Below are 21,959 nucleotides of genomic sequence, written 5' to 3' on the forward strand. Positions count from 1 at the left end.
AAGCCAGACCCAAAAAGAGGAACATGGGATGTACTCACTCATATTTGGTGTCTAGCCATAAACAAAGGACATTGAGCCTATAATTAGTGATCCTAGAGAAGCTAAATAAGGAGAACCCAAAGAAAAACATATAGGCATCCTCCTGAATATTAACCTTCATCAGGCAATGAAAGGAGACAGAGACAGAGACCCACATTGGAGCACCAGATAGAAATCTCAAGGTCCAAATCAGGAGCAGAAGGAGAGAGAGCACGAGCAAGGAACTCAGGACTGCGAGGGGTGCACCCACACACTGAGACCTCTGGTTTCTGCTACAACATTGATGCTTAACTCTCATTGGAACTCACACCTCTTGGATAACCTGTTGTTGCCCTATGACATGGAAATTCTGCAGCTTTGGGTCTGCAGGACTAGCCCCTTCACATGCTCCCACAGATCATAGATGGTGTGAATGTTGGGATGGGCCAACATGTAAATCTGGTACTGGGCCAGAATAATTGCAACTTTGGTCTGCCTACCAGCTTTCCTCCTTTCTCACCACCAGGGTGAGCTCTCCAGCATTACCTCAGCTAGTTCGGCCCTTGTTGCAATAAGCAAGGAATGGAGCTGGGTCTGTTTTCACACCCATAGAGTTGACTCTTCCACAGCTGGACCATCGGAGCTCTACTGTGCTGCCCACGTGAGATGCAGGATCCACTTTCCCCAGTGCTGCAGCTGGTAAGGGAGAGGGTCAACTCCCTTGCCCGCTACAGGTGGCAGGGGCAAGGGGGGTAGAATATCTTTCCCTTGCCCTCACCCCCACATGGCAGATGAGGGAGATGAGGCCAACTATCTCAGTCTCACACCCTGAGGGCCAGATCACCCACCCAGCCTCTGCAAACATAGGCAGCTCTGTATTGTGCTGCCCAGGCAAGGTGTAGGGTGCAGTTTTTCGAGTGCTGCAGCTGATAAAGGGGAGGGGGTAGCTCCCTCATGCAAGCACAGGTGGTAGGGAAAGGGGGCCTCCAGATCATCTTAAGACAGCGTACTGCACCGTATCTGTAGCTAAACTGGTGGCCCGCAAGCCCTAGTCCTCCTGTTCCTCCACACGGCACAGGGTTGGCATGGCCATGATCAGTTTTCCAAGGATGCTGGTAATGCAAACTTGGATCCTCTTGCCTGTTCAGGAAATATTCTTACCCCTGAGCCATCTCCCCAGAACCTATGAGCAACTGCATTTTTTGTCACAGCAAACAGAGTCCAACAAATCAGCACTTTTTAAAAATTCAACAAGTAGAGCTTTAAAAATTGCGAGAATAAAATAGCACTCTTTGGGAAAAGGGATACACTACTGTACACATGGGCGTTCTGTGTCCCCTGTGCACTTTCCTGGAAGGACGATCACCCTCAAACAAACAAACATGACCCTTCCTTTTCTGCAACAGATAAGTTAGAGAGTAGAGAGTCGCCTCAACGGGGCAAGCGTTTGCCAGGCAAGCATGATGATCTGGGTTCAGATCAGCAGGTCCCATGTAAAATGTTTGGTATGTGGCAGCTGCCTGTAACCCCACTTTTGAGGGCGTAAAAACAGGAGGATCTCTGGGTTCACTGGCCAGTTAGTCTGACTGAACTACTGAGTTCCAGGTCAAGGAAGAGACACAGCCTTAAAAACAAAACAAAAACAAAAGCAAGGTAGAAAATGAGCAAATGAGCAAGGCACCAGAGGTCAACCTCCAGCTGCCACACACTTGCACATGTGTGTACTGCATGATGCACACAGACAACCACACACACACACACAATAGGCACATGCAGCCAAAGACAAACTAATCATAAACGGTGAAGTAAGAGTTAAAGCTAAATCGATAAGGCATATAAAGAGCTTTATTCCACATCTTCTGTTATATTACAAATATGTACAAGCGCAGTAATAAATTAAAAAGGAGCAAAAGACGCCTGAGAAGAGTTCCTTTCCTCCGGTCGTCTCCCGGAGTTCATCTGATCCAAGGGGTTCATCGGCAGCTGCTTCGGCTGCTTTGTTTCCCCAGCGGATCTCAGAGGCACAGAGCGGCGCTGCCTCTGCACAGCAGGCAGCGGCGTGGTAATAACAGAAACCCTGGAGAGCATCAGCGACAATCACGAAGTGTTGATGAACATTTGGACGATGCTTTTAAAACTCTGCAAAAACTCTTTGAAGCTTTTCTCCTCCAGTTCTTCACATTCCTTGCAGCCATATTCTGTTATATTCTACAATCAAGAAGGAAGAATTAGATCAGCAAGCAGAATGCATCGCTTTGTTGGGGTTATTATACTCTTTGAAACACATGGTAGGGAGGTCTTTGGACATGAAGACATTGTCAAACTAATATGAAGTTAAGAGCAGCTATGAGAAAGAATCAAGAGATTTGATAGAGGTTGGTTTTTACCAGCGTTGGGTTAAGAACTCTGCAAGTGCATAGGCCATGTATGTTAGACTGTGCTCTTCCTGCTTAAAGCCCATCAGTGGATTATTTGTTTCTATCTTGAAGCCCATACTTCCCTGAATGCTCCATGGCCTCTGTGACGTGTCCTTACCTAGCTCATCTTTCAATGGCCTTGAATGCCATGGCCTTGACCTTGAGACACCAAGAGAATACTTGCCTTTATACTCCACATATATGTACATATATACATATGTGTATATATATACTATATGTACACACACACACACACACATATATATCACAGACTTTTAGTATTTTTATATTACTATTCTCTAACCATTCCTAGGAAGGATAACCATCTATTTTTCTTTCCCATCAGTAAGCACAAGGCCTAGTACAAATGATCTGAACCACTTAGGCAAATGCCATTAACACAGCTTCGGGGACAACTAGAACATTACAAGTGTACCCATCATGAATTAAGATTTTAGAGATCTTCTGGATTGTGAAGACTGTGCCAGCAAAAATCAAAATTAGATTTCATATCCATTAGGCTCTTAGGAATCAGATTCCCCAATATTCATCAGGCATAGACTGCATGCCAGACATTGTCATAGGCTTCTACTGCTCTGGACTTGGTCTTGTGAATCATGTCGGAGGGGAAGCAAAGATCCTCACAGACACTGTAAGCTGAAATTCTGTACCCGGGTCTCCCAAGCATGCAGTCCTGTTCATTTTTCCAGGACATATGCCAAGCTGTCACCTTGGGAGTGGCACCAACATGCAGCCTAAAGCTGTCACCTTGGGAGTGGTACCAACATGCAGCCTAAAGCTGTCACCTTGGGAGTGGCACCAACATGCAGCCTAAAGCTGTCACCTTGGGAGTGGTACCAACATGCAGCCTAAAGCTCAACACTGAGACTGCCCTAGTTACCTTCTGACTTTCCCACCATTAATAAATGGTAATAACATATCACAGGAGTAGTTTAACCACGAAGAGATTCACTTGGTAAGTATCCTGAGAGATGAACATCTGTAAGAACTGTATGTTTTGAGAATCGTAATCAAACATCCAAAAACCCAGAAAGCGTATATGCTCTGAAGCTGACTAACAGACAATTACATGATTTTCAGAGTGTGGGAGGTGTAGGGAAGGGGACAGAGGGTGATGGCGTGGAGAAAGCATGGCACATGCGAATAGCTGACATCAATGAGAAGGTGACATCTGAGCAGACACTCAAGGCAGCCCAGCATTTGGGAGGGGAAGAAAAGCATCTCCATATCATTGTGTGTCCAGTTGTATCTGCCTAAAGATACTCCCTGAGGGCCAATGGCACTCATTCCTGAAGCTCTGTGTAACATACCAGCCTATTAGCTAGCCCTTCCCTACATAAGAACTCTAGTTCCCCTCTACACATATCCTTCCTCTCTTGCTACACTGTACTTAATGACCACTCATTCACTTCCCTCTTTCCTTCATAACAGGTACTCCAGGCTTTAGCCCAGTGTGCTGAAGTACTTACTAGATGAAATAATTTTACTGAGCATGCTCTGATGACAGAGTTTCTTGGTTTCACCTTGTTTCACCCTATGGTTGTGCCATTCAAGCCACAATTAATTCCATGCACTTGAGGCATTTGTGCAGCGCACCCCACAGCCGACCATGGGAGTCAGTAGTGTTTGCTTCTCGTGACCCTCCCTGCTTATGCTGTCTAGGATGCTCCAAAGAACACTTGACTCATTAACACTTTTGATTATTAGGATTTTTCATTATTTACTACTTTAGAAGGTGAGAAGCCAGAGCCACAGCTCTTGTGCCATTAGCTGCTCAAGTTGGGACCTGTAGTTGGTACGGGGTGTTCTGAGCGCATCCGCATTCAAACAGACATAAAAGACAGCTACATATGAAAAAACGCGAGATTACTCTCAAAGACTGACGCTGAGGATTTTGTGCCTTATCAATCTAAAGACTACAGAGTAGAGACACTAAGAACTAACTCAGTAAATGTGAGCTACCATTTCTGATGTTAAACACTTGACTGCACTGACGTCTCTCCACTGCACCCACGCACCTGCCTGCCTTTCCAGCACGACTCTCGCACTAAAGCACACTGGCTGCCACTACTCAAAAATGCCTGCTTACCAATGGAATCAACGAACTTGGGATTCTGTGCCTGGCAGCTCTGACTCCACTTCTGAAGGCCACTGCGCTGAAATCAGATTTTTTCCTGTGGTCCCCATAGGAGAATCCGCTTACATATGAATGTTTTATCCCACGTGATCCCAAACCATCAGATGCAGCTCACTAAGGCAGGTATATAGCTCACCTTGTTAGAAGACAGAGAGCTGTTTGCTAGTAACATCACGTTTTCTATTGTTCCATTAAGGTCCACGTTACTGTACTCGTGTAAAATAACCCGTAACTCCAGCAGAAAGCAATTCATTGCAGTAATTTTGCAACTGGGCTAAAAAAATAAGAATTGCAAAGAGCCAATTTGAAAAAACAAGCAAAATAATTTTCCCATTTTTGATTTTGACATTCATAAAACTTTAAAAAAAATCAATCTCATCTCATTATCTTACAAAGAAACATAATCACCATACTACTTAGTTTTAACTATCAACCCAACACAACCTAGAAGACTATCTTAATGAGGAATTATCTACAGGTTAAACTACATGTTCCTACAGGTTCAAGACCCAAATGACTGTAGGCGACACCATTTCCTATGCAGGAGGTCCTGAGTGTTGCTACAGTGAAGAGAGTTAGCTAACAACAAGCAAGCAAGTTCTCCTGCCTCTGTTCTTGTCTATTAATTGGATACTTTCAGTTCCTGACCTGATTTCCCATAATTACGAATGATAACTTGGAACTGTAAGCCATATAAAGACTTGCTTCCCCAATTGTCTTCTGTCTATGTACTGGTAAAGGATTTTATTTATGGAGGAAGCTACTTTTCTCCCACTTGGTTTTAAAATCAAACTAAAACCAACAACAATGAAGAAGGGTGGTATTATTGTACGGAAGAAAACGGGCGTCAAAGGCCACCATTCCTCACTGGGCATGCCTCTTGTTCTCTGGGGGTGACACAGCAGTCTAGGAGTGACAGGGCATCTATGGAAACATTGAGGGTCAGACTGTGTGCTCACATTTGAAGGAGAGATAACTGCCAGTCATGCCATCCTGACAGTTCCCTGCAGAACGAATTCCAAGAAACTCAAGGGGGATAAAAATAAAACCAAAGCAAAGGCAGTACCCACTCGTGGGCTGGCCAAACCAGAAAGGGATTGTAGGCAACAGGAAAATGTATTTCCTGTAACAGTTACTTTACAAAACCCTAAGTGATAAGAATGAATAAATGAATAAATAAATAATAAATAAATAAAACAAAAGAAAGGAAAACATTTAATGGGATTCAACAGTGATTTATACTAGGATGTGCCTGAATCTAAAGTATAGTCAGAATAGTTCATTGAGGGCTATCTGATCAGGAAAAAAAGAAAAAGTAAAAAGCACAGAAAACCAGAAAAATACACTTTAAAATCAGAAGAGGGGTCACCCATGTGTCTGGTAAATATCTAGTTGTCTGATATGTCCAGGCTCCACCTTCTCCTCAACACACCAAGAGCAGGGTGCGCAAACCTTCCACCTCCGAGAGGTTACACTTGACAGTTTTGAACACATAGTAGACAGTTTAGTTTTGAACACACAGTAGGCAGTTTGATTTGGGTTTCAGTTTCACTTCTGTCTCTGTCACTGTGATAAAATACTTTGATAAAGAAAAACTTCAGGTTGAAAGGATGTGTTAATGCAAGTTATGGTCTGTCAACAGGAAGGCCAAGGCATGAGGAGCATAAGTGCTCAGATCCAAGGGGCAGAGATGCTGCCGATGAGCCCATCTGGCCTTCTCTGCCCTCAGTCCATTGTCCAGTAAATGAAGCACTGTAGGAAATCCGACAGCCAGTAGCCTTGAAGAGGCCACGCCCAAATGGGTGCATAACTCAAAGACTACCTACTGGCTGTCGGATTTCCTACAGCAGTGAAGTGGTACTGCCTACATTAGGAGTGGATCTTCCCACAACAGTCAATCAGATTAAGAAAAATAGCCCATAGTCATACCCTCAGGCAAAATTCATTGATATTCTTATGAGGCTACTTTAAATTGTGACTCGTTAACATTTTAAAATAAATTAACCTTCACATATTCCAAGCAGTGGCATTCAGATCTATCCCTTGGCTTTAGGGACAGTCTAGAGTGAAAGAAGGAACCACATGACAAACTGCCAACAACCATCATTCTAATAAAGCTAGTTGTTATTTATAAGCTCTAGTACATTATTTCAATTATGTTTTTATCACACAGAAAATAAGGAAAGGACTTCTTACAAGTGTAGAGATTCATGCAAAACACACAACATGGATACCCTCAAGCAAGCGCAGTAGACGTTATTGAACTTGGAAACATACGACAGCACTGGGAATAATGGTACCGTGGAGACATTTAGATTGAATTATTTAGCGTAATTCTAGCATCTAATCCTATGCTTACCTAACTGCATCACAGAAACAAACAGAAGATTTTGTTTGACATTGATGGAAAGGTATTTTTTTTCCATTTTAATTTGGCACCATTACAAAAATAGCATTTATGTAGCTCTTTGTCCCAAGTCCCACAAATTCAATGATCCCTTAGAAATGTCATGGGTCAAACACTCTGAGAACCCACTGTGAGTTAGATTTTAGAATTGTAACTATTTCAGTGACTTTATGGGATAACTGGAATACAGCAATTCTGAAAAACATACTCACATGGAAGTCACTGTCTGTGTATAAAGTGGCATCAATATGGACAGACTGAAAGAGAAAGGGGGTAATATGAAAGATTAGGTAAGACAACAACTTCCCGTAAACAATAAATTTAGGCCCTTAACTTAATTTTGTATTTTGCAATAATTTTAAATTCTAGCAGTTGCAAGAGAACATATAGTAAGGCGCTCTGACCCCTTCTCTGTGTTACTCTGCTGGTCCTTGCTTGACCACAACACAATTTTCCAACAAGGAATTCATGTTTATGTAACATTTATCCTTTCACCAGATTTTACCCGCCCCCGTGCAATTCTATATATACTTTTTATCATTTCTAGAATGCAAAAGAATTAGAACCATAAAGAATGCAACATCACAAGACTGACTTTTTAAAAAATAATGCTTAGGGAAACTGTGTTATAGGAAAAAAAAAAACAGAAGAATGTCCTGAGCTCTCTTCTGCTCCTTTATCTGATGTGGGAGGCCCTTCTGTCTATGTGTTGCTTTTATTGGCTAATGAATAAAGGAACTGCTTTGGGTCTATAGTAGAGCTATAGGGGAACAGAGCTAGGTGGGGGAAACTGAACCGAATGCTGGGAGGAAGAAGGCAGAGTCAGAGAGATGCCATGGATCTGCCACTGGAGATAAACGTGCTGAAATTTTGCTGGTAGGCCACGACCTCATAGTGATACACAAATTAATGGAAATGAGTTAAATTAATATTCAAGAGTTAGTGAATAAGAAGTTAGAGCTAATGGGTCAAGCAGTGTTTTAATTAATACAGTTTCTGTGTGATTATTTTGGGTCTAAGCTAGCTTGGCGGCTGGGACAAACAAGTGACTTCCTCCAACATTTATCGATTCCAGTTCCATCCATTGGTAATATCCTTCAGATATTCGGTACATTTGTTATGCTTGATGAGTGAACATTTGTACATAGCTACAATCTGGGTGTTTAATCATCTGAACCTTTTGGTTCCATGGTGGAACTGGTGAAACTTCTGGCCAAAGGATCTAGGAGAGGACCACAGGGCCCTGGAATGTGACTTTAAAGTGCTTGTTAGGACTTTCACCTCTTCATTTTTCCTTCGTTTTACTTTCTAGACAAAATGTGAGCAGCTTGCTTTGACACTAGAAGCTGTCAGCCCCACCAGAGAGCTCCAAATCATTGGTTTAAAGTCATCAGTCAAAATAAACCCTTTATGTTTTAAAATTAATTATCTTGGTGTATTTTGTTATAGTAGCATACGCTGATTGCTACCACTGTGATAGAGAAGAGTTACAGGATACATATATAACGGACTTTGATGATACAGTGGCAGGTATCCACCATTCTGATACCACACATTGGAGTTGTATTGTGTTACAGAGAACCCATATTCTGCCTGCTCATCCTTCTCTCCTTATTCCTTCATTTATTTATTTATGTATTTATTTATGTTTTTTTTTGAGACAGGGTTTCTCTGTATAGCTTTGGATCCTGTCCTGGAACTCGCTCTATAGACCAGGCTGGTCTCGAACCACAAAGATCTGCCTGCCTCTGCCTCCTGAGTGCTGGGATTAAAGGCATGTGCCACCACCACATGGCCCTTCTCTCCTTTCTAAACCCTGTGGTCCAGGCATCTTTGTATTTGTTCTGTAATCTTGTCACAAGGACAAGCAGCTGGAATCCCACAGCAGGAAGCCTCTTTACTGGCCTTCGTAAATACAGTGTGTTCACTGTATGGTGTGCTCTTGGGGTGTTTGCTTCTTTGGCTTGGCTACTTACTTCTTTGTCACTGGATAAGACTTGACTCTACAGGTGCACCAAAATGAAGCCCATGGTGAATAAAAATGGTCAGAGATTTGTTTTGAGTCCTGGGGAAAAGCTGTCTTTCACTCACTAGCAAGGAGTAGTCTGAGGTATTTGAGTACATATACATAAAGTTGAAGAAGATGCCCTCTGTGTCTCCTCTGCTGAGATAGTTTGTCTTGAACTAGTTCTACAGCAGTTCACTGAAACTGTTAGAATTTCATATGAGTTGGACAGCTTAAATAAAGGTGTGTAATTTTCTCAAATTCTGCAGGCAATCAGTCCCAGAAGGATGTGCCAGCAATAGTCTCCCAAGTCTTCTTCTGAGCCTCATCAAGCTTATCTTGTCTTCTCTCAATCTCCTCAGGGTATCTTCCTCCTGTGGGTAATTGCATGGTTTTCCATCTTCCTAAGGACATTGGCCACATTGGATTCACATCATCCTAATGACCCTATTTTAACTTAAATGGCTCTTTAAAGATCCTGTATGAAAACACAGTCACACTAAAGGTTGTAGACAGTAATTAAGGAAGGGAAATCCATTCTGTACAAGAGGTGCTGTATTAATCATGTCTTTTCTAAATCAACTGATATGATTTGCTTTTTAGGCTCCTGATATGTCAGGTTGGATTGATTGATTGATCTTCAAATATGAAAATATTTGCATACTTAGAATGTATCCCTTATATTGATGATATTCTTTTTATATTATACACTGAAAGATCTGAATGATAATATTTTAATTGAGAAATTTAATACTAAGGGTATGAGAGTCCCTTGTCTTGGTATCATATTACACATCAGGGTAAGATCAGTCTCCCAAGCTGAGTGAGAGGGGCTTCCTTCCTCCCAGGCCCTGGAAGAGACTAGGAACATCATTAAATAGATGATTACCTGAACCATTGGTTTCATTATTGCTATGTTTGGGGTGTTTGTGTTTGAAGAACTGGCCAATTTTCTGTAGGTCATTGGTGCAGAATCTGAAGTTACAACAAGATAACAAGGGAAATGATAATGACGTTGATTACCACAGATTCTGGGCCAAGAGCCACCAGCCACCCCTGGTACTGGCGCTGTGTTTCCTCTCTCTTATTATTAGATGTTAATTAATTTGACTGATTTTTTTTCAAATTAATACCCTTTTGCTTCACTGATTTGCCCACCACTTTCCTGCCCTCAGTTTCATTAATTTCTTCTCTAAGATCAACTCTCTTCCTCCCTCTACTTGTGTTGAATTTATTTTGTGACTCCTCTAACTTGGGGAGATGTAACTTAGGTTGCTGCTTTGATCTTAGCACTTTCCCTCATTTCTAGCACATTGGTCTAATTTTTAAGTTTCCTCATCCTTAGCAGCTCACATCTTAACAGATTGGACTTCATTTTACTCAGTTTTATGCATTTTTTTCCTATATTTGAGAATCAGTCTTCAACCCCTGTGCTATTTAGAAATATATTATGTAACCTGTAAATTTGGGGAACTTCACCAATGTATTTTTTTCACTTTTTCATCTACATTTTGATTCTATTGTGTTTTAAACATACTTTATGCATGATCAATTTTGGTGAGTTTCATGGACCTGACTTTGTGGCTGAGAATATATTTATTTAGTCTTTCAGCATTCTACGGGAATTGCTGAAAGTTTGTTCTGATGCCATTGAGTAGAATGTTTCATGCATAAAGTAAATCCTATTAGTTTGTTTTCTCATGGTTTCTATCTTTTGCTTAATAGTTTACTTAGTTATTGGGCTAGAGACAGTGAAATCCAGAACTGTAATCATACATTTGTTTTTCCTTTGAGCTGTTAAATTTTTGTATCACAAATTTTGAGACTCTGTTGCTCAGGGCATATATATTAAGAATCAATGTTTCTTCTTCGTGAATTTTCTTTTGTCATTAACGTTGCTCTTGGAATTAGCAGTTATATTTCTCATCATATTGGCTTTACTTGATACTAATTTAAGACTAATAATGGTCTTGATTGTGACTTCCTTCTTCTTGGTATGATTAATTAGTTTTCCTTGTAGCTGGGTATGATAGCTATTATACTGGGAGATTCTTGTCCTACTTAAGTACTCTGTTTGAATATGCAGTCAGTCACCTATTGAGATGTTTTGCCTGTAGTCTGAACTGCTACTGTGAGCTATGATCCTAACAGCATCTTAGTGTTCAGGACCTCTACAGACTTTCCATTGTATTCCTCACTTCTTCAGACCAAGTTCCCTGGCTTCTGTTGGAAAACACTGGCCCATGGGGACAACACATACCCCCAGTACTGTCAGTTAGAATGATATTCCTGACTTTCCTGACTAGATTCAGTGGAGCCTGCTCCTAGGATACTGTTGCCTCTAGGCAGGAGAAGAAAATCTACAAAGCCCAGAAATGGTATCTCATTCCAGAGCTAATGTCATGTTGGGTCCCCTTCATGGAATCTGCTTTCCAGATAAGGAGGGAGTGTTTCTGATTTATGAGGAATGGAGCTCCTTAGTTACATTGCTTAGGAATTGCATTGACTTTTGAATCCTTTAGTAATTCCTTGAAAATGTTGTAAACTTTTTTGAAATTTACTCTTCTTCTAACTCCCTCCATGTCCACACCCCTTTCCTATCCACCCAGCTTTGTGTCTTCGTCTTTTCTTTCCTTTTTCCTTTCCCCATGAAGTGCAGCCCATATACTCTTGCTAGGTGTGAGACCCTGCACTGGAGCTGGATGACCCTCCAGGGCCCACCCTTAAAGAAAACCTGTTCTCCCGCTCTCAGAGACTACTAATTGCTAGTATTTCCTCGGCTTGGAGTGAACGTCATGTCAACCTCTGCCCTTATGGCTGGGATTTTATTTGGCTTGAGATTATGTGGGTCTTGAAGATGCTATCATAACTGCTAGAATTTTATTTGGCTTGAGATTGTGTGAATCTTGAGGATGCTATCATAACTGCTGTCAGCTCATATGGATAGCTGCTCTGTTGTGTTGAAAAACATTGTTTCCTTATAGTCATTTTCCTGCCTCGGACTCTTACCATTTTTCCAATAACTCTTCTTCAAAGAATCCCATGGGGAAGAGGGTGCATCATATAGATGTTGTGTTTAGGGCTGAGCATTCTGTTGTCTCTCATGCTCTATTCCTTGACCAGTTGTGGATCTCTATGGTAATCACCATTTACCACAAAAGAAGTTTCTCTGATGAGGGTTGGGGAATGCGCTACTCTATGGGTTTAATGATAAGTCATTAGGAATCATTTTCACGCTATACATTTAGCAGAATGATAGTAACAAGTTCTTCACCAGAGTCTAGGGCCGGTCTAGCCACAGGCTCTTAACTATGATAAAGGTGTAAGTTTTCACAATAATTCGAACTTAAAAGAAATGCCTTAGGTGGTTTTGCAAAGTTCATGTGTTTCTTCACAAGTATTATTATTTCAAATGGTATTATTTCATGGGAGCTTATAGCAAAACGTAAGAGACACATACCTTATAGCCATCATATGTTTTTCGGGGGGAAAATGACATCAATTATCTTTCCCGCACTGACTCCTACATACCACAATAGCAACCAGCCATGCAAGATATGGCTGTGGCAAGACTATTTTGGATAACTAACAGATTTTAAGAAACCTCATGTCTAGAACTAAAATCTTGATCAAAAGCCCATGGCTGGTAGGTCATACACCTTAGGGTAGAACCTGCTACTGATATTTTCTTAATGGCCATGCTATCAAATTACCTTCTATATATCTATGGTTGTATTCACAGGCCTGGTATCCTACCAGTCTTGGCCACAGAGACTTCTTTTGTTTTCAATGGGAAGCAACCAGTGCTGAGGCATAATTAGTCAAAGTGCTACCAAGAAGAAATCGATTACTCTGCACTAAATGAGATACCTTCATCAGCCATACTCCCTGTCCTGCCAAGGCTCAGAGCATGCTGATGAAAAGGAGGCAGAGAAATCTGAAAGCCAGAGGGTGAAGAGGAGTACAGTGAAACACTGTCTTCTCGATGTGATGTGGCTGCCACGTGCATGAACTCAGAGTGCGTTGCTCCCTGTACAAGATCTAGTCTGCCAAGATGACCGCGGAGATGGGGATGTGCTCTCCTGGTTCTGCTCCCATGGGACCTGCTGGTACTTAGTAGCTGTTGGGGGAGGGAGAATTATTCTCTTCTGATGTCATTTTCATGTTTATTTTCCTGTGTTCCTGGGGATGGCCACATAGCCATGTACATACGGCAACACTAATTGGACTTAGTGGGTCATCAAAAATCAAGAAAAAAACATACAACGTTGGGCATGGACACAGTGGAAAGATAGAAGAGAGGAACTTAAGAGGAGCAAAATGGGGAGTAGAAATGATCATATTTTACTATATTCATGTATGGAATTCTCAGAATAAAAATCACTATACAAATAAGAGATATCAAATATGAACTTTAAACGAAAAGAAAAGAAAAATGAATACTCACTTTAATAAGAGACTCAATATATTCTAGATCACTCAGTACATCCCTCCAGTTGGCCTCTGTTTTAGGGAGACCTACACTGACACAGCTGGAAGAGAGCACAAAGACAGGCATTTGAGAGAGGATGCTGTTGTCTGACTGAGGATCTAAGCAAGAGCGTGGCCAAGTTCATTTATATTCCCACTGGGGGAAAAGCCCAGCTTTTTCTGTCTCTGCACTCAACTGCTCAGTGGGTGAATAGAAACATCAAATATACAGTACACCTTTGATACTCAGAGCTAATTTGAGGAGGACTGTCCAACCTTGAAGATTAGAGAAAGGCTAATTAGATCATTTGTAAGTAACCACACGCAGTTGATCACAGTGAAACAGGAAGAACATCGGATGTGCGGCATGCTCAATAAATGTTCTTGAAGTACAAGTTCCATGAGAGTTTGGGGGCTAGTAAGTGTAAAACCTTAAGCATTGATCTTTTCCATGTGACAATTGTGAGGAGAAATGTCCCTTACAGCTTGATAACCATGCCTCTTTCACTGTGCTCACACTATTCTGATGCTAGGACTATTTCAGAGTCACTGAACACTTAATATAAGATGGATGATCACAAATTTATTCTCTTTGGTTAAAACTGAAATTTAATATCCAGAATAAAAGACACATTGATGAAGTGATGGTCAAGTGATTCATAATGCCTCAGGAAACACAGTTATTCTCAGAAGGGTCATGAACAACGTATGTCGGCCAATGAGAGTCTGTTTAAGGGGAACAATTCACATGCATGATATCAGTAAATGGGATATTTATAGCAAGAAGCTTGATTGCTTTGGGGGATAGAATGTGGAGAACTGCCAAGGTGCAGAAATCCTCAGTTAAGTTCCCTAAGCATCTCCACAGTCACCGGCATGTCCAGCCCTGAATGGTGAAGACCTCTACACTAGCAAACCGAACATAGTGACTTTCCAACAGGAAGAAATTCAAGGACAAATGAGCATGCTGTTGACATAGTAACAGTTATAATTAAAGAGGAAATTACCCCAAAATGAAGACATGAATGCCAGCCTCAGTTAGGAAATGACTGTTCAGCAGGAAACACAAGTAGCACGAGATGGATGTATTCCTCATATATGGTTTCTGGAAAACATCATTGCAGATGATATGGTGAAATATCTCTAGTACAAACATGTAAGACTGCATTTTGTCATATTTTAGGTGCAAAATTGTAGCGCTGCCTTTTCACAATCAATAATCTTTAACAGAAACAGTGAAGGTTCAGTGAATCTTCTGCTTTTCTCTAATCTCCAGACTCTCCAGCAGCTATTTCTCCAGCTGAAGGTCAATGATAAAATGATATTCTTAGCAATTGACACACACATCCTTAGGACCAGTCAGCTCTTTCAGCACTGTCTCTCCTTTTAATAGACCACACAGTACATGCAGTCCAGATTAAGAATGTGAACCAACAGCAAGCAACTAATTGTACATTAATTTCATGCAAGTATATGGAAATCAAAACATATTATTATCACATGGAGAAAAACTGGATAGAAATGAAACGAGTAAAGTTATTTGGGCCAGATAGTGCATGCCATCAATCCTGGAACTAGAGAGAGAGGACATGAAATCCTGTGAGGTCGAACCTGGTCTATATTGTGAATTCCAGGCTACCCAGGGCTACGGAGTGATGAGACCCTGTCTCAAGAAGTGTATCCTTTACTATTAAAACAGCCATGACATAAAAGCTTTTCCTGGTTAATTAGAAAGTTTTTTGTCTGAGACAAACCCAGAATTGAGTCTTTGACCTGACTCTTTAGTATTTTCAAAGCTTTTTATAGTTACAGAGAATAATGTCAGCCAATATTTCAGCCACCAGAAGACTGTGTTCTATTTAGTCTCTGCTGAAAAGATGCATAACACCAGACCTTGACCTCAAAGGCATAACTTCTGTGGTAAATAGACACTTGGAGAACAAGAGAGGCTGAGCCAAGTAAAATAATGCATTACCAATGGCATGGAGAGAACGGGCAGACTGTTAGTCTTGTTCAAAAATGCACATTACTTATCTTTAAAATAAAGACAAACCGTGGGAAAACAGATGTCTGTCCAAGCCAGAGACGTTTAGAGAATAAGCATACCATTTATTATAAAATCCAGTTGAGATGAGGGTGACCTTTTAAGAAATATGCTATTTTTGTCTGCTTTTTCCTTACCAAAATTTTCATTACTTAATGCCCAGGTAAGTGCTTAAGTGGTGAAGAGCTGGCTATGGCGATGGGCTTCCAGCTGCCATCCATGCAGAACGCCTTCTGGAACACAACCAGGGTAAAGGATGACAATCAAAACACACGCGGGCAACTCGGGGACAAAGAGGGAAAGACCTGGTGTTTACGGAGCATCTACTTCCCAAAGGAGATGTTCCTTAACACACACATCACATCAAACAGTCCTGAGAGCATTTGGGAAACCTGATCTGGCCTCATGACTGCCCAAACTAGAGACCAGGTTTGTTGAATCCAAAGACCAAAACCCTGTCTTCCTCGCTGTGTCCCAGATCTAACAGACTTCAGGGCCACAGCAATTAGAGTTAGAGACATCCAAATAGCCACCAGGTGATGATCTAATTTACAGTAACAGCTACATCTGCAGGCTTCAAATAGATCTTAGGTCTGCTCTTCAAAATAATTAATTGGAACACCATCTACACATTTCCTAAATAACAAAATTATGTTTGTTTACAAAATCAAAGTACGGGAACATGTGATGGTAAAACATCCCCACTGAACTCCATTTCATTAAAATATTCAAACTCAAAATACATCAAATGTAGACAGTCTTCCTAGACTTAAAATTGATACATATTAATTAAACTTGCCGATAAAAATGTTAATATCTTTGGTTAATATAATATAATTTATCACAATTAATTATCTTGATTTTTATACTTTAAGATGCTTCCTAATGTGTAAATATTTGCTGTAAATTATGCACAGATTATTAGCCTTATTTTTACATCGTGTGTGTATGCCTATGTGTGTCTGTGCATATCTGTGTGCGTGTGTCTGTGTGTCTACATGTATATCTGTGTGTTTCTGTGTATGTGTCTCTGTGAGTGTGCGTCTGTGTGTGTGTCTATGCGTGCACTATGCACATGCCATAGTGCATGTTTGGAAGTCAGGGAACAAATTGTAGGGTTCCCTGTCTCTTTCCACCACTTGGGTTTCTGCGATCAAACTTAGGTCATCCATCTTGACAGCAAGTAGCGTCACCTACCCAGCCATCTTGTCATCCTGTATAATGATAATGTATCATTCTTAAAAGGAAAAAAAAACTAATATTTATAGGAACATAAAACACGATACTAGAGGTGTGTGGGCAATGCTGTGTTTCTGTGCAGTCTTGATCCATGTTCCACGTGGCTCTGGCATTAGCCTTTTCCTCCAACTATAGTTCATATATTAAGCTTGCATGTGCAAGGACCAGAATGGCCGAGCCTTATTTACGCCTATGGTTGATGTTTGCATTCAAAACCTAAGTCACCTGACCCACATGGAAAGCTTAAGCAGGGAAGACTCCAGAGGCATCTAGGCTGTAACCCAACTCAGCTTCAAACTAGGTGGCTGATGCCTCTGACTCACCAAACACCTCTTGATGGACAAATATTTGGCTTGTTGGCAATGCCTGGCTCCTGCTGATCCCTTATTCCATCCTCATTTAAACACAGCTGAGAAAGTCATGTCTTTGGATGTCTTGGTGCACCTTACACTGGCAATTTAGCAATAACTGTTGTCTAGTTGCCCTTGGGAAGAATTAGTGGGATTCTATAGTAAACCTACCCAGTTCCCATTAGAGTGAGTCCTTATGAAAAAGCCAGCCTGGCTTACGGTTTCACCATGTGCCCTATCCTTCTTGTGTGCATTTTCACCATGGTGAAGCCACATACAACCCAAGTGGCACCGTCACCAAGGCCAAGCTAATAAGGCCACTTGGTTTTGCACTTTCAGCTCTAGAATAGTGAGTCAAATATACCTCTTTTCTTTAGAGGTGTCCAGCCTTAGGGATGTTGCAATAGAAACAGGAAATAGACTGGCACATGATTCTAAATCTTACAGTCCATCATAATACAGCAAAAATAAGTGACAAGTCAAGATTTTTCATGCTTTTAAAATATCACTTCACATAAAGATATATGGGCATATACACATATATTAATGAAATAAGTTAAGGCTTTTGGGAATGATGAAAACGAGATCAGCTGCTCTGTTAACAAAACTATTTCCAGGATAAACATTACCCATGTAAGACTAAAGTGCCCAGTAGCAAGCATAAGGTTCGGGACCGCACAGTTGTAAGCACTATCCAATAAAGAACAACTAAACAAAAATTAATTTTAAATTGATACAAAATAAATATAAAACACTTTAGATAGTTTGTCGTTTGCAATAGAGAGCACACACAGGAGGCATATGATAAGTGGACTTGTCTAGGTTTATTTTATTTTTTGATATTTTACAGAAATGTTTTCAAAAGCTACTTTCATAAGTGTTCTTGAAAAATTCCAGCTAAACCAATTCTGTGGGCAGACATGCTGGACAGCTTCTTTAGAAAAACATAACAACAAAACCTAACCAACTGTCCAGAAACAGTCATTAGGATATCTTACTCCAGAGATACCCTAAAAGCTCTTTATTCAAACCCTCACAAAGTAAGAAGAAATTCTCCCAAGGCATTCTGCATGGGAAGAAAGATGGAAATTATGGGAGAGGGCTAAAAATTATAATATATAACCTAAAAGGAGTTCCAGAAAGAATGGAAAAGATGAAGAAACCAAAAAACCACAATAGGAAACTTCAAGGAAGTGAAAAAAATAAAAATAAAAAAAACACAAGCATTCACACTGAAAGAAGATAAAGGGGGTAAATAAACAATAAGCAATTTAAAGGATATACGTGTTCACAGCCAGTTGCTTAAAGGCAAGCAGCACAGAGACCTGATGATGCTGTACAAGACGAAGAAATTCAGCTTCAACATCAACATCCTACCTTAACCAGTGCTCATTGGGAAGAAGGAGAGCAAAGCACTCTCTTGTCAGACCTTAGAAGACGTAAGAACTGGGGCTGGGGAGATGGTGCAGAGGTTAAGGGTACTTAGATTGTGCTGTGGGACAATAGTCTGTATCCTGTCAATTATATTTTAAATAAATGCTGATTGGCCAGTAGCCAGGCATGAAGTATAGACGGGGCAACCAGGCAGAAAGTGGAGGAGGGACAATGAGAACAGGCGAATTCTGGTAAAAGGACGCATTCTGCAGTGGTGACCCAGCACAGAAGAAGTAAGATGTGACTGCCTCACTGAATAAGGTACCGAGCCACGTGGCAAACATAGACAAGAATAATGGGCTAATATAAGTTGTAAAAGTTAATAAGAAGTCTAAGCTAATGGGACAATCAGTTTATAAATAATGTAGACCTCTGTGTGATTTTTTGGGGGGACTTAATGATTGTGGGAACCAGGCAGGACAGAAACCTCTGACAACAAGATTGTCAGCATACTTATGCAGAATTCTGGTAATTATATACACTCATAAAACCATCACAGCCACTATAACAGACACCATATTATAAAGACAAAAAACATTCCTCATGTGCTCCATCCTTAGCTCTAATGTGAGGCCCTACTGACTTATCCATGAACACTTACTACAACAACAACAGGAAGCAAAGGGCATGGGTGGTTGCCATGGGAGACAAAGTGTGAAGAAAGGAAGGCGTAAGTGCATTCCAAGGTTACCATTTTTATTTAGGGTATTTTAAGCTGATCAATTGAAAGAATCAAGAGAAAACTTAACTGTTCTGGGGGGGGGGGGCAATTTCACCCAGAAGTAAGTCGAGTGAACAATGAAAATGGGCTAAATAGATTTTTATCCCTGCGTATCTGAGACATCTCATGCCATCAGCTGTATTCATAAACCAAAGGAGAAAAGCCATTTATTTGGCTTTGCAGGTAAAGAAAATACTTATCAGTTAACCTAAATTCTTAAAAATGGAAGTCAAAATATGCTCTAAAGACGGCAACTAGGAAACAAAAGAACAGGTTCCAGCGGACGTGACTAGGTCTTGGCAGCTTAAGGAATGGGGGGAGTGAAAACATAATACAATGGCCTAAAACCATGAGTTCCAAAAAGACAAGCCAGGGAGACACTGGGAGGGAAAGGCCAGAAAGCACAGGAAAGAAGAACAGCGCAGGGACTCCAGTGCTTTGCCTTGTTGGTCCCAGCTAACACCGGAGAGAGAGCCATTACCACATTCCTGGGCACGCCGAGCCCCTGCTCTCCTGAACGCAAGCAGCATTTTGTACTTTGGTCTGGACGTTTCTGAAACAGGCTCGCATATTCTAAATGACCTACACCGTCATTCCCAGAAAAGCTATTATTAACGAGATTTGTTTGTGCTTTTTACAAAATGGATGGCATTTCTGGTCTCCGGAGCACATTTTTGCACACGCAGTACAATGGGCATGGCTTCAGGACCGGCGGTGGGGGAGAAGGGAAAATAGCTAAAACACACTCTGAAGCTGAGAGGGCCCTTGAGCACTCTTCTGCTTTAGGAGACAGGATCAAACATTTGGTGAGCATCCATGCTCTTCCCTCTCTCGCCCTGAAGGTGCACTGGAGGAAAGTGGGCCCTGAAAAGTGTGTGTCTTCTTGGGGAAGCAGGAAGAGGAATCTTTAGGGGTTTACCAACTTGAGATTAGCACCCCTTAGACCCAGAAATTGGGATAAAGTGTTTTTTATTCCTGGGGAAAACAGCCACACAACTACGTTCATGAATGGAGGAAATGGGCACTCTTACCACAAGATGATCTGATTCTAATATAATAATGAAGCATTAAATATAAATTTGCTTGGGTAAGACACATTTAAAACTCCCTTTTAGCAAAAGTTAGGGCAGAGGGTTGAAGGAAGTAGATGCAGAGTTACTCCTGGGCCAAAGTCCATATGCCAAAAGAACAGTCCTGAGAATGACTTAGAAACAATCTATCCGTGAACAAGGAAAAGAAAAGAGTATGCATATGTACTTCGGACAAAGGCAGAGTCGCCACAGCATCCTGGAGGGCATGCAGTCACTGGGTACTTCAGATGGAGGCAGATTCGCCAGGGCACCCTGGTGCTTAGGTTGCATCCTCCACACAGGGGGTGCACGCAGAGGTGTGCAGGTTGTCCACAGTGATGCCCATACTTTGCCTAAAAGTCATCCTGAGTTAGTGACAAGCATACCATCAACATTTCCTTCCATCTGCCCACCTCCCAAGGACAGCCTGACCCCACCTCATGTCTTGGAGGATCTAGACTGGCTGGTAACCCTAAGGATGTAAACACATGGCATCCTAAGCTCCTCCCATCCCACACCTTCCTACCATGGACCACAGTGGGCCAGCTCAGCAGGCAAGGCAGAAGGGCTGCCCGGGAAGTCTTATTTCCACCATACCGTCTGAGCCTCCAGCAGGGAGGAAGTCAGATGTGTGCCCTTCCTAATAATAGCTACTTCCTAAAACCGTCAGCCGCTAGGAGAAATACCGATATACCTTTCTGAAGAAATGTATCTTATTCATACAGTAAAAGTAGAAAAATCATTAGTACATGAAGAGGGGGTTGGAGAGATGGCTCAGCCATTAAAAGTACTGACTGCTCTCATAGAGGACCCAAGTTTGGTTCCCAACACCTATGTTGGGCAACTCGCAGTCATTTCTCTCTCCAGCTCCAAGGGACCTGATGCCTTCTTCTTCCCACTAGCACCTGCACACACATGTGTACATACCCATGCAGACATGTATTACAATGTTGTCTAAAAGTAATAATAACTCTTTAAATTGCTAAGAAAGAGCTGGGTGGTGGTGGCACATGCCTTTAATCCAAGCACTCGGGAGGCATAGGCAGGCGGATCTCTGTGAGTTCGAGGACAGCCTGGTCTACAGAGTGAGTTTCAGGACAGGCTCCAAAGCCACACAGAGAAATCCTGAATCAAAAAACCAAAACCAATCAATCAATAAATAAAATTGTAAAATGGAAGGAAGGAAATATCATAAAGCTTGATCAGGAAGATAAATGTAATATAGTTCTGTGTTAATTGGTATTTTTAAGCTTTTAATACTTGGCATATGTGATTATTTTTCCCTTTCTAAAGAAATGTATGAAAGTGTTTGAATTTCACTCTTCACTTGGGATTCCCTTTCTTGGAGAGCCTGTGTAGTTTGAGTTTGGTTGTCAACTAGTTTAGCCTGCAGTCAATTAAGAGAAATGCCTATGCAAGGGTATGGAATATTCTTTTCTTTAAGGAGTAGTGGAGAGGGTAGACCTTCCCCCAAAGTAGGTGACATTGCCTTATGTCTGTTTTCCTTCTTTCTCTGCTGGTGAACACACCTACCCTGCTGCTGCTACGCTGCCATGCTACAGTGACACTGGACTTTCAGTCTTCCAACATGGACTTAAAAGGAACCCTTCGTGCCTTCGTCCTGAG

At 41.4% G+C, this 21,959-nt stretch overlaps 1 protein-coding gene across 13 annotated transcripts in view; it reads right to left on the reverse strand.

Annotated features, from left to right (window-relative positions):
* Positions 1 to 1,854: 1,854 nt before the first annotated feature.
* Il15 (interleukin 15) overlaps positions 1,855 to 21,959 on the reverse strand; it is an 84,335-nt gene continuing 64,230 nt past the window's right edge. For 9 of the 13 annotated variants that reach the window (XM_075976583.1, XM_075976572.1, XM_075976575.1 and 6 more), the window contains 6 exons: positions 15,657 to 15,752; positions 14,483 to 14,580; positions 13,453 to 13,537; positions 7,213 to 7,257; positions 4,730 to 4,867; positions 1,855 to 2,226 (listed from right to left, as the gene is read on the reverse strand). In XM_075976583.1, coding sequence (XP_075832698.1) covers positions 2,116 to 2,226; positions 4,730 to 4,867; positions 7,213 to 7,257; positions 13,453 to 13,537; positions 14,483 to 14,580; positions 15,657 to 15,668 — 489 coding nt within the window. In that variant the 5' untranslated portion in view covers positions 15,669 to 15,752 and the 3' untranslated portion in view covers positions 1,855 to 2,115. The remainder of the gene's footprint in view (positions 2,227 to 4,729; positions 4,868 to 7,212; positions 7,258 to 13,452; positions 13,538 to 14,482; positions 14,581 to 15,656; positions 15,753 to 21,959) is intronic. The other 4 variants (XM_075976579.1, XM_075976577.1, XM_075976581.1 and 1 more) reach the window with 2 other exon arrangements.

This window comes from Microtus pennsylvanicus, chromosome 6 (assembly GCF_037038515.1).
Source record: "Microtus pennsylvanicus isolate mMicPen1 chromosome 6, mMicPen1.hap1, whole genome shotgun sequence".
In the NCBI taxonomy this organism is placed as follows: Eukaryota; Metazoa; Chordata; class Mammalia; order Rodentia; family Cricetidae; genus Microtus; species Microtus pennsylvanicus.